At 50.0% G+C, this 13,292-nt stretch overlaps 1 protein-coding gene across 6 annotated transcripts in view; it reads left to right on the forward strand.

Moving 5' to 3' along the window:
• Positions 1-2,555: 2,555 nt before the first annotated feature.
• Positions 2,556-13,292, forward strand: part of SCUBE3 (signal peptide, CUB domain and EGF like domain containing 3) — a 90,301-nt gene continuing 79,564 nt past the window's right edge. For 3 of the 6 annotated variants that reach the window (XM_019546744.1, XM_019546746.1, XM_019546748.1), the window contains exon 1: positions 2,557-3,105. In XM_019546744.1, the coding sequence (XP_019402289.1) occupies positions 2,931-3,105 (175 nt within the window). In that variant the 5' untranslated portion in view covers positions 2,557-2,930. Of the gene's footprint in view, positions 3,106-13,292 lie in introns of all 6 variants that reach the window. The other 3 variants (XM_019546745.1, XM_019546749.1, XM_019546747.1) reach the window with 2 other exon arrangements.

Below are 13,292 nucleotides of genomic sequence, written 5' to 3' on the forward strand. Positions count from 1 at the left end.
GCACCTTAATTCAGATTAATTTTCCTGAGCAGCCTGATGTAGGCAAAGCCTGGATGAGCTGTTACAGAACATATGCTGTTCATTTCCTGCCAGGCTCAGAGGATCCCCTTTGCTGCATCTTCTGCATGTCTTGCTCTTTTGCTGCGTGCCTGACTCAGTCTGGAGCAGCATGATCACAGTGATGGAGGGGTGCTCATCCTGTGGCCCGTGAGCTAGATCCAGCCCCTGGATCTGTGTGAGCTGGCCTGCTAGGCTCCCAACAGGATGGAAAAATTGACAGCTGGGGAGCACGGGCAACCTGAATTACCACTCCCCTGTTGCTACATTTCTGGACTTGTGGGGGAGCCCCATGCAGTTGCAGGTGGCAGGGGACAAAGGGGGACAGGGGGAAGCAGCTGCTGCTGGTAGCTGTGTGTTTGCAATTGTGAATGCAGCGGCAACCAGAAATCACTACTACTGCTTTGCTGTCCACGCCTGGCCACATCCCTGCACTGAATGGCTTGGCCCTGTACAATAGATTGGGCATGCAGGGCAGCACAGGACCCAATCCCAGCACCTTGGGGTGGTACAGGGCTCAATACTGGTAGGCAAGGGTGGTGTGGGATTCCCAAGGCCTGATCTGGGTGCCTGAGGCCTGATCTAGCCTGTAGACCAGCTCTATTTACAGATTCACAGAAGTTTAGGGCTGGGAGGGACCTCGTGAGATCATCAGGTCCAGCCCCCTGCCCTGGGCAGGAAAGACTGCTGGGATCAAGTAACCCCAGCAAGGTGAGCGTCCAAGTAACCCCAGCAAGGCGTGCGTTCCACTCCTTCAGCCTGCGGGGCCAGAAGGTTGAGCGCCCCTGCCTTAATGCTTTGCTGAGGCTTTGCTTCTTTAGGAAAGTGGATGAAAAATAACTGCAAGTTTCCTTCTGTCTTGCATTGCAGCTCCTGGAGGGGAGAAGGGCAAGTGGCTGAATACCACTGTGATCTGGTTCCTAGAAAACTGCTTCGGCACATAAAAAATCTGGGTTGCAATCGTGCTGATGCCGAGCATGGAAAAATCACAAGAGTCTTTTAAAAATCATGTGAGTTCACAAAGCAGGAATATTCAGGGTTTTAAAATGTCCCTACTGCCTACTGAGTCAAGATTTTGTTGGGGCCCTTTTCTCTGCAAGCCAGGAGGGTATAAATCGGGGGGAGGGGGCGGGGGTTGGCACTAAAATTCTTCCTAAATCCTGTGACTCCAGGAGCTCGGGCTTTGAGACGGATGTCAGGTGTGTGCTAGGAGATTTGGAACAGGATCCTTGACGCTGACAGCACTGAAGCTGTTAAATGAGCTCTGCCAGTGCTTTTATTAAGGGACCTGGGGCAGGTCAGTTCTTTTCCTTCCCTCTCTGTTGACTGTCTTGTCTGTTTGGGTGCAAGCTCCTTGGAACGGGAGTAGTCTGCTACTCGCACCCACGCTGGGGACCCGTCTCTCGGGAGGTCTGTGGACCTGGCAGTAGTTCCAAACAACGGGTGGCGGCAGTGGAAGTGCAGGGCGGCACATGATTTGCAGCAGGGAGGAAAGAGATAAAAGCAATGTCCTTCCCCCTTGAACTTTGCTGCCCGCCTCCTGCCCACCGTGCAGCATCTCTGGTGTCTTTCCCAAGTTCCTCCAAATACTACGTGACGGCTCACTCTCCTCTTACTCCTTCCTAGTTTACTAGTGGAGAAGCTAATAATTGAAGCAATTGGCCAAAGTTGCACAGTGGAGCCAGGACTGGAGCGGAGGATAGAGCCTGCCCCCATCACTAGACAGCGCTTCCTCCCAGAATTGGAGCTACAAGCCAGGATTCCCCTGGCTCTAGCCATTAGGCATTCAGCTTCCCAGAGAGGACTAGAGCCAGGAGACCGGCCTTCCTGTCCCATGCTGTGCACGCGCAAAGGTGCTCTTCGGAAGTGTCTGTGATGATTCAGCATCCAGAGCAGGAGAAGGCGTACTCCGTGTGCGTGTTGGGGTGACGGAGGGGAGATGGGCTGAAAGGAAGCAAGGATTCGAAATCATTTGCAGGACCATTTCCCTCCCCCCCTTTCCCATTTTTCTCCACGCCTTGCCCTTCCCTTTCACCCCCGCAGTGAGAGGAAGAGAGAATATTCTTTGATCTGGAGTTGCCATTGATCTGCTGAGTGCACATAACACGCACCCAGAGCAGGCACCGAAGATGAGCGCGGCAGGTCACGGCATCTGCAAGCTGTTTTAATTCTCCTTTCTGAACACATACTTGCCCCCCACCCCCTCCATCCCCACCCAACTCCTTTTTTTCCCCCTCCCCAGCTTGGCAAAAAGGGGGTTGGGGGGGAAAGATACTGCCAAGTGCTTGTTGGGTCTGGAGCTTGCATGGGAGTTTTGCATTGATCCATTGATTGCACATGGTCTCTTGCCTGACCTCCTTGCTCCCAGGGAAGCTGTCTCCATGGCTACTGGCTCTGCTCCCCCAGTGGCAGACTGTAAATTCCTGCAGGCAGAGCAGAGCCTGGGGTGGGGGGGGGAGCAAAGAAGGAGTAGCCAAAGCCAAATAGAAAGAAAGAAAGGAAGAAAGGGCGTTGCTTGGATGGATCTCTCCTTTCCACTCCCCTTTCTCAGGTCCCCAGCACTAGACCAAGGCTCCTTGTTTCCCCCCTTCATTGCTGCTGCTGCTGCTCTCTTGCAAAACTGGAATTGGCTGGGCTTATTTCAAAAAAGAAGAAGAAGGGATCAGAGGCAGCAGCCGGAGAGAGGGCGATCAAGTCCACTTTCTTCAACTGCCCTGGGTCTCCTTCTCTCACTCTCTCTCTAGCAGTATCAAGAGCCCCAAACTGAACCCAGAGAGCAGCTTTTTCCATCATTTCAGTTCCCTTCCCTCCCCCTATCTCACACACAGCAAGAACAGAGCTCCTTCCCTCTCTTTTTTTCCTTCCTTTCCTGCATGCTCAGCTTGTTTTTTGTTTTCTTTTTAAAGCATCAGAAATTCCCCCCCCCAGCCCCCAAACCTCCACACAGACACACAGAGATTGCAATGGGGGCTTTGCAGATTGCTGGATTGTGCATGCTTTCCTTTCTCCTCCACTCTGGAAGCACGCTGGCAAATAAAGCCAGTCAAGGTAAGAGGAACCTTCCCTGCTCTGAGGTTTACTATTGTATCTGCACGCAGGCGACCGTACCTCCTCTGTGGGTGTTTAATTCTGCCTGCCGGCTGAGACGTAAGCCAGAGTAACAGAAAATGCTCAAGTTGATTTAAATGTTGATTGCAAAGCTATCTTTTCTTCCTTATACTTTTTAGCCCTTTAAGAAGTGTTGTATGTATTGCTTAAGAATGTTCTTAGACTGTTTTTAAAGCCAGGGGAGAGAGGGGAAAAAAATAACAGCATTAGAAAATGTGTTACTGCTTTACTACCCCCCTCCCACCCGTGCCTGCACCCCTTCCCCCCTACCCTCCAAAAGAAGTCAGAGCGAAAAAATGCAGATTTTGTTGAAGTGTCCCTATCTGTAAAATGGGACTAATAACACCTACTTCCACAGAGGTTGGGAGGACCAATTAATGAGTGGTTTTGAAGTTAGCATGCCTGGGGGAAGGTGTATGGTGAATGCCAACATTTTATTTTGGGGTATTCTGCCGATGTATGTGTTCAGCAGCATCCAGATGTTTTTAAGCTTAAAGTAGTGGACGTTATAGAAGAGCTACATAAAGATCATGCACATTGCTCCTGTATGCACACAGACCTATTTATATATATAATATATAAATGCCCTGTATACCCTGTCTTTATCTACCTTAAGTTCAGCATCACCTCTTCTATATTTAGTTTTCCTGTACACACACACATACAGTGAGCTGTATGGATGGTCTGTCTATATCTTAGGCTTTGCTATAGCACCTCTATATTTAGCCTATATTTTTCGACACATAGACACATCTACCTATATGCATGATAGCTTTTTTTTTTTTGCACGGCTGTCTATATCAATCTCTAAGGTTTTTTTCCTATGTCCAGACTTAGGTGTATCATGGTCTGTCTGAATCAGCCTCAGCTTTCTACTGTAGTAGTATCTAACTGCTCATGTGTGCCGTGAGATTAAATAGTGTGCGAAAGAAATACAGAAATGAGTACGGGGGTAGCATTAAAGAGCCCATTAGTAATCATCATAGCTCAGCCACGCATCCGTAGTCCCCAAATGCCCTGCAAAGTTGGGAGGAATTTCAAGGCTATTGCCATATCTGTTTTAAAGTGTTTTTAAAACAATAGAAGACTTTGTAGGAAGACAGTCTGGACAAATGCAAGAAGATATTTTCTAGGGCAAAGGGTTTGGTAAGAGAGTCTGGCTTCATGTAAACCTTTCTGATTCAGGCTTAGAAAAGGAATGTTTAGGTTTTTATCCTGCCTCAAATTATCTGTAGTGTATGCATTGCTTTCATTTCTTATCATAATATTTATTTATTAAGGCCTTTGGGTTTCCAATTCCATTTAAGCCTGGGCCAGAATTGCATTAAAAAAGCAAAGTAAAATTCCATCCTGCAGAGACTTGACAGATCCCTTCGGGGGAAGAAAGGGGGGCGGGGGGGAGGGAGAGAGATGAAACTTTGAGCTAGGTCCTCAGCCAGAGTAAAAGTAGATTTACACCAAGCAGGGGATTGGGTTCCTCACTCTTCCCCCATTTTATTTCAAAGAAGCTTTCTGATGTAATGGGCTGATGCATGTCATTAGGATTGCAACCCTAGCGTTGCTGGCGAGTCCCGTGATTAATTGATTCTGTCACGTACAGATCGTAGCTGCGCTTGGTGAGGATGTTTCGGATGGTTTGCGAATGAGGAGTCGCTGTGGCAAAAGCGTGAACTTGAGGGTTAGGTCCTCCGGTCCTGCTTGAGAGGAGCCAAGTTTTTTAACGTGGTCACGTGGAGGCAGCTGGGCCAGGGAAAATTTGAACGTGGAAAGCCGGGGTATCCTCTGCATATTGCAGGTACAACGTGTCTCTTCGTTGGGGATCCAGATTCCCGTGAACGAGCGAGTCGCTTTGGCCATCCCGGCGAAGCTGGCACGTGGAAGCAGGTGTGATCAGGAGGTGATGGGAAATGCTGGGCAGACCTTCAGCGGGTATCTGCGTATGGAAAACACTGACTTGCAGCAGAGGAGGGTCTGCCCTAGTGTTCTCCCTCCTCATGCCCTTGTCTTAAAATAAAAGGGCTCTTTTATAATCTAACCGGCTCTGAAACTCTTATCCTCGTGGGGCTACCACCCAGGCGACGATGAAGCAGCTCATCTCCGTATTATGGGCTTGCATCCGCTGGAATAAACAGGCACAGCATTTGCTCGCTGGCTTTTTCGTAACATTGAATTACCCCTTGGAAGTTTAGTCTGAAAGAAAGGAAGAGATTTAGTGCAATCAGGCTGCAGGCCCGTCTTAAGTGGTGCCAGCATCTAGAGGTGAACTTGTCAGGTCAGTTTAGGAACAGGGAAGCTGAAGAGGGGAGAAGTCATAATAGAAATGTGGCTTTAATAAAGAGATTGGCAAAAGATGATCCTTGCAAACCCAAAAGCGCATGCACCAAATCGCTACTCAACTCAGCGTCGTTCCTGAAAGTCTCTTGATAAGCTGTTCAGAGGGTTTTAGAGATGCCTTGAGATCCATAAGGAGGTGATGACTGGAGAGCTGTGAAATTCAGCCCTCCTCCCCGTCTTGTCTGTCCATTAAGCCATTTTATGACCCATTCAGGTTTAAGAGCATGTCATGGAAGCCACCTGTTGTGTAGCTGGGCTTTGTTGTTGTGTATAATCCAAAGGCATTAGCCAACCTCTGTGTCTACTGAGGGTTAGACTGGGGGGGAACTATCCTGGGAGACAGATTATCCCATTGTTGTCCTGCGCAGGGCTTCTTGTACCTTCCTCCAAAGCAGCTAGCGCAGACCACTGTCGGTGACCAGAGAGTAGGTGCGATGGAGACATGGTCTGATCCAGCCTCGCCAGTCCTGAATATCTTGTTTGCCCCTTAGTGCCTCCTTGAATTGAGCCGTGTAACAGTAGCATCCCCCTTCTCAGAAGTGGCTCAAAACTGTATTTACCCTTTGACACGAGGTTCGGAAAGAAGAGCGAAAATGCATCTATCGCCGGCGTCCGCCTCTGCTCCGACAGAAAGGGGCTGCCAACTTGCGTTCGTGCAGTCTTCCCACGCAGACCCCGTGCCAAAAACAGTAAAGGAAAACTAGGTTTAAAACCGACTCCTAACTTCTGTACGTGTGCGTAATGAATACATAGCCCAAGGAATTGTAACGAGCTTGAAAACCGACTCCTAACTTCTGCCTAACGAATGCCGAGCCCAAATAATGGTAACGAGCTGGAAAACCGACTCCTAACTTCTGCCTAATGAATGCAGAGCCCGAGTAATTGTACATCTACAAGTAAACACATTTATTAGTGTCTCTCTTTTTTGGTGTCTGTAGAGGCACAGTGCTTTCCGCTAGCTGCACTAGAGTGAAAAGCGCTCTCAGCCTCGTATCACAAATCCTCCTTACCGACCCAGAGGCAGCAGCCTCCAGTATTATGATGCTCCGGCAAATCCCAGATAGGTTTTTTGGGGTAATGGGTTTGGCTCTTGTTAATGAGAATGCACTTGCGGGGCCCCCAACACAGGGGGTTTTCAGGAAAATAGTGCATACAATTGCTGGGGGACGATGGTTTTTTCTTTTCCTTCCCTCCTGTCTCTGTGTAACCTTTTCCCCCGACTCTTCCCCCTCTGCCGCCGTGTCCCTCCTTCCTCTGCTTATGCGCTCCGAAAATCACAGTGTATGATTGTCGGCCCCCACCTCCCCTCCTCAATATGAAATGTAAAACTGTAAACATTTCAACATGCAGCAGTTCAAAGGAGATCTTTGATTGAGGGCGTCTAACATGCCTTTACTTAGATTTAAAAAGCGGGTGGAAAGGGAGGGAAGAAAACTTTTTTTGTAACTGCCAACTGGAGTATAAGTATTCAGACACCTTGAATCTTCCATTGATGAGATGCACTGCTGTCTTCAGACTGTAGAGGAATGATGATGATTATTATTTTCTTTGCAGAAAGTCACACTGGAATAATCTATTTAGGACAAAATAATCATGAATAACCTTAACCTTCACTTTCAAAAGTGTATGTCCCCAGAGGGGCTTTAGGAAAAGCTTAGGAGGGTAAATAAGGTTTGCTCTGTCTTACCGTGTTAAACTAGCCCTGTGTGCCATCCCAGACAGTTTTAGCAAGGCCTCTTTCCCCTTTCCGGAGACAGCAGGATTGTAGCTTTCTAACCAGAAAATGAGCAAAAACAAAAATGTAAAGCAAAATCGAATTAGCTTAATAAAGCAAGCAGACAGCAAATCCCAGAAAGCAACAAGCGCTCCTAGTTTCTTAAAGGATTACGGGTGGGGTCCACCTTCGAGACGTTCCATTGAACCTGGTTTAAAATGGATCTGGTTAAACCCCTTTATTGTAGTTTGAATTTTAAATAGACACGGGCTTAACGCAGAGTGGCTTTTCTAATATAGATGAGCCCTTAGGGTCCCACATCCCATGTCACGCAGGCCGGCCTCCCTCGGGAGCAGGTGGCGCGATACTGGTGTAGACTGGTATAGGTGAGAGGATTTGATTGAGCGATTCTTTCCCACCCTCCTTGGTGTGAGCGCATCACGTGCAAACCAGTTTGAGGCGTTGTGATGTGTTAAGCAAAACTTGCTGGGGGAGAAGGGCACAAAAAGGTAAAGAAGCGGACAAAAGAAAGACCAGCTTGTAGCGAAGCGTTGGAAATTGCACAGCACAAGCTATGGTGCCCATGTGGCTTCCCTGGAACCACACAACCACAGTCGGGTTATAAAAAGCAGCAAAGGAGAAGAGTCAGCAAGGTGTAATGGTGGAAAAACCTAATGAAAGGCTCAGCTTTGCATCCTAGCCCAGCCATCGAGTTGCGGGAGCGCAACACATCTCTGGATTGGGCTCCATATTGGTTTTATGGGTAAGAGCTGACTCCCCACCTGAGATTCAGCTGAAAAAAATCATTGTTTTAGAGCCAAATTCAGCTCTTTTGCTACGGTCTCAACTGGAATAAAGTTGTCAATTCACAGTGATGTAACGGAGAGCAGAATTTCCCCCCTGAGCAGCCACAGTTTTCTTCCCAGGAGAGAATGATGGGTTGCCATTAAAGATGTGCCGGCGTACCATAAGCACGGCACGCAGGACAGTCACCAATCCTAGCATCACTGCATGAAATAGCCCGTCTCCTTGCAGGTAGCCATCAGAGACGCAGCACGGTCTAGAGCAGGGGCATCAAACTCAAATGAGATTTGGCCTGCGGGGTTTCTTGTGAGCTGGATGATGCGCCTCCAGATCCGAGCCCCTGAGCTTCCCACCGTGGCTCTCAGCCGCTGTGTCGGTGTGGCCAGAGCCCGGGGGGTTAATGCCGCTTGACACCTCACAGCTGATGTGTGTGCTGAGCAGCGGTCAAAAAATGGAAATTCAGCAGTGGGTAAGGTGGGGTTAGCCCCTGGTGCTGCTGGCACCGGCACAGCAGCTCTAGGAGCTGCAGCGAGACACTCCCAGGGGTGTATCCAGAGGTGGGTCATCTAGCCAGAAAGAAACCCCACAGGCCAAATGACCCACCTGGGTGGGTAGGGGCTAGGACACTGGCCTTGCAGTAATAGGTTCAAATCCTACTTGAGGACTTGAAGGCAAGCAGGTTGGCAGGATAAAGTATGCTGTGGATTGTGAGGCACTAAGATAGTATAATAATACAGGCTGCACTGCAGTCAGTGGCTCCTCGAACCCTAAGTAGACTGAAAAGGTTGGTACCTTGCTGAGGCTGGCGGGGGAAACCTTAGGAAGGTATTTTCCCTTTGGTGATAGGACCCGTGCGGTGACGGAGGGAGGTTGGGAAAGAGGGGAGCACGCGTGCCAACAAGCAAGTGTGGGCACGTGCTGTCACTGCTTTAGTGGTCCTGTTGGTAGGGGTAGAGATAGGAGTCCTCCACCCTGCTGGGAGATGCTGCGTGGTCCAGCTGGTTGCTCCTGTAGCATGCCGGTGATGTTCAAGGGACTCCTTTTATGCCAGCGTGAGGGAAAGGACACTGGGGGGTCCAATGCCTCTCCCTTCTCCCGGGAGCATGCCCGAGGATTTCACCTTCAAAGGCTGTGGCTGAGATTTTCACAGCCTTGACCATTTGACTGGGAACTGGGTGTCCAGCTCAGGCAGGTTTGTGAACCTTGCCCTAAATGGCAACATGGAGACTGTCAAAGTGACACCATCCTCTCTCGGCAATGTAGCAAAGCCTTCTGTGGGTGGAGCCCAGGACTGGAAGTCTGAACTCCTGGGTTCTGGTTTTCTGGCTGTGCTACTGATTCACTTTATGGCCTTGGGCAAATCACTCTTCGTCTCTCCCGCTGCGTTTGATTTTTTTCCCTGGCTTGGAAAAGTGGACGGTACCCACATCTTGGCTGCCATGGTGAGGGTGCCTAAAAGCGTAGGCGTGCGCACAGAAGGCTGCCGGCATTTGTACCCCTCCATTGGCAATCGGCGCAAATGCCCGCCACACCCACCAGCTTATCAGAACTGCTCAGGCCGTTGGGTGCTTTGCATTCAGACATCTGGCCCTGAGCTATTTGGGCTGCCACATGCATCCAGTGAAAAGCCCCAAGACTCTTTCCAGGTCTTTGACTACCCCCATACGTTGCCTGTGCATGTATCTGCCCCTCTTGCCTAACTTGCTACCCCCTCTACAAGGCTGTAAGGAGAAGGGGCAAGCACTGGGGACACCCGATAAACAGCTTCTACTAAAATGATTGCCTGTTCCTCCACCCTGGACAGCCGCCTTCCTTGGAGAGGCGTCTGCACCATCGTCCAAGCCTGCGACACCCATCCCTGGAGAAGGGGGCGTGTACAAATGCACATACCTGATTGAGGTTTTTATCATCATCCAGATGAAACTGTGCGTTGTCCTGCGACCAGACTTTTTAAGTGCAATGCAAATTGCCCTCGCGAGCTCCTCCGCTCTCCGGCCGAGCTGCGAGCCAAACAAATGATTAATAAACTGCACCGCAGTGTCTGAGGTGGTTATTAATACTCTGGTAAAAAGAGCTACTGAAGTTATAAAGCTTTAATTTGGCCTTAAAGTCGAGTGGAAACTCGGCAAGGCTGCCAACAGCTACACACACATCCACACACAAAAAGGCTGTTAATATATGTATTTATATCAAATTTAAAAAAAAAAAAATTAATTTAGAAGAAAAATCTGAAGCGCTTGGGGCGGAACAGAATTAGAGGATTTTGGGGGGTGTTTTTGCTGACATGCTGTCCACCCCTCCTAGCCTCAAATTGATTTGGGCATTTAGCCTGCAGATAGAAAAAAATAGTGGTGCTTTTTAAAAAAAAGACCACTGGTGGGGGGGGGGAAGAAATCTATCCAGCTTTAAGAAATACAGACCTGTAGCAGGAGAGATCTTTTTGTGGGGCATGTGGTGTGCTTTGGGCTTGGAGCCACCAACACCGCCATGATCCAAAGAGGAGAGGGGGGCTTGCTTTGCTGGTTTGGTACAAGCCTAGGACTCTAGGGACACGGGCTCCTTTTGCGGTTTTGCTACAGACGTCCCCTGTGGCCTTCAGCAAGTCCCTTCATCGTTCTGCGCCTCATCTCCCCAGCTCCCGCGGGAGGGCAGTAACGCCGCTCTAACTCCCGGCAGGCGTTGCAACGATAAATGTATTTAGGACTCGGATGCTGTGGTAGCAAGGGGCTTTCCAAGTACCTTAGCTAGGCAAGTCTGAGAAGAAGCTCTAGCTGGAGCAGGGAGAGCTTTGGAAAATCCCACCTGCCACAAGTACAAATCGGGGACCGTGGTCCTGACCTTGCAACCTTCTGGGTGGCTTCTCGAATGAGGAGCGTCACCGGCACAAGTGCCCGCCCTGCCCGCGTACTCTAGACGCTTCCTTGCTCCCTTCTGTTCGGTTTGGTGGTAGCCAGTCCCAGCTCCGGCTGCAGAAGAGCGTGCCTGTTGTACAGGGGGCTTCAGACAGCTGCGTGGGCGCCTCGCTCCCTTTCTCTGGGAACTGCCTGATGGCCCCATCTGATCCTACAGTCAAGGGTGATGTAGTGTAAGGGTCATTGCAATGAATTGTCCTATTGAAATCCATAGCGATCCTGCGTGCAGGCTTCAAGCCCATCTAGCAGCTCTGATTCATTGGCGCTAGGAGCCCAAATACAGCAGCCATGTCTCAAAGGAGACGTCTGTAAGGAGCTGGGTATGCCAACACCCAGCAGGCTAACAGTTAAACGTAAGCCTCTCGGGCCCCTCTGTAAGTATTATTTCACTCCACAGATGAGGCAACCAAGCCACAAGCATGTGGACCAGATTTTCAAAGTGTTCGGTAGCTGCCATGTCTTGTTAAGCATAGCCAGAGAAGTCAGGACAGTGGGGTTGCCAGCCTGAATCAGATGTAATGTCCCCCCTAGTCTGGTGTCCTGTTGATGACATGGGCCATTGAAGCAGGAGGCAGTTCTGGGATATTAGGTCTTTGTGAAGGTGTCGTCTTATTCCCCTAAGAGTTCAAGTTGGTGTTTCCCACCTTTTACTCATGGAGAACAGTGGGAGAAGCTGGATGCTGGACTCTCAAAACTCTGGCCTACGGTCACATATTCAGTGCCAGAGTTGGGCTATCTCTTAGGAGCCCTACGACAACCGGTAGAGGTGCCCCGTGCAAGCCAGGACTGGGTTATGTATTGTTGGATGCACAGAAGATTTGAACTGCTCGTATCCCAAGAGCCGAAGCTTTACCCACGTCACAGTTAAGGTTTGGTGGTGGGCGGCAGGATGGGTACAGCCCAGGAGTGAAGAAACAGGAATTTAATTCCTCTTGCGCTTTGAGAGGTGAGGATCCGCTTGTGTTGGGGCAGGGAGGAGGTGGTGAGGATGAAATAGTAGAGGAGTTTGGAGAGATTGAAGCCTTGATTCAGAAAGCGCTTCAGTATGTACAGTACTTAACGACTAAAACTTTGTAGTCTTTGGGACAGGTCTTGAGCATGTGCTCAGGGCTGTTGTTGAATGGGGGCTTCCAGCCCCTAAGAGACTTCTCCTGGACCTCAAGAAGCAAGCAGTTCCTCCGGAGCGGAGGTCCAAGGTTTGGTGAATATGTCTAGGCTGGATTTCCCTCTGGCTGTGATGCCATGAGATGCACAAAAGGCGAACTGAACCAGTGCGTGGTGTAAATAAGCCTAATTAGCTGCTTAGGCATAGAAAATTGTATTGGGATGCATCTCTGGAATGTCAGCATACCATGACATTCGTTCGGTCCTCTGCAAGAAGGCTGCTGCATTGCATTTGGGCTCTCGTCACGGATGAGAGATGCACTGGGGGGCGAGGGCATGGGGAGAAGAGAAAATTATTTTGGCGTAGGAATGTCACTGGCTGTACCTTACCCATCACCTTGGAGGCTGAAGCAGGATACTTACCCCCAGGACGTCCTCCAGGGCTTTCTTGAGTCACGTGCTAAATGTCCCAGGTGACACGTCTCCCAGCCCTTCCCTTGAGAGCTTGGTCCATAGTTTCATAGAGAACATGTGCAATGCTCTTCTTTGTTTGAAATCCCTCTCCCACTTTCCTGCAAGCTGTAGAGTTCTTTTTATTGCTTTGGAAAACCCCGCTAGGAACCTATGTGTGTGTCTTTAGGGGCAGTTAGAAATCTGGCCCTGCGTGACACTTCCAGGTAACAGATCCAGGTGTTGAAACAAGGTCCCCATTCCTCTCAGGTGAGCACACAAGTGCTAGACTACCCGTCAGCAGCGCAGAGCGAGAGGTCCGCACGGTGACCGCTGAGTCTTGAGCTCATATGTCCAGGCTCATATGTCCAGGCTGGACTCCCCTTCCTCCCTGTGCCTGGAATGAAGCACACGTGAGTGAGGCAATGAGGAAGGGGAGAATTATTGACAGGTGGAAAGTCTTAAGGGGAATCACCACGGCAAAGTGAGAGAGTTACCCTGGCGCATGTCTGCGAGGGGCCAGCGGGGGAGGTTATGCTTAGGGGCAACCAACACGGGTTCATTCGAGGCAGGTCCTGTCAGACCAACCTGGTGGTCTTCTACAACCAGGTCGCCAAATCCTTAGATGCAGGGGTAGCAGTGGACATAGGCCTTTGACACTGGCTCTCACCCCGTTCTCATTAAGAAATTGGGGGGCTGCAGTGTCGGCACCCACACAGTCAGATGGGTCGCCAACCGGCGGGAGGGCCGCACCCAGAGAGCGGTGGTGGACGGGTCACGTCCGACCTGGAGGGACGTGGGCAGTGGGG

The sequence above is a fragment of the Crocodylus porosus genome, unplaced genomic scaffold (genome assembly GCF_001723895.1).
Source record: "Crocodylus porosus isolate Cpor-Errol unplaced genomic scaffold, CroPor_comp1, whole genome shotgun sequence".
Classification (NCBI taxonomy): Eukaryota; Metazoa; Chordata; order Crocodylia; family Crocodylidae; genus Crocodylus; species Crocodylus porosus.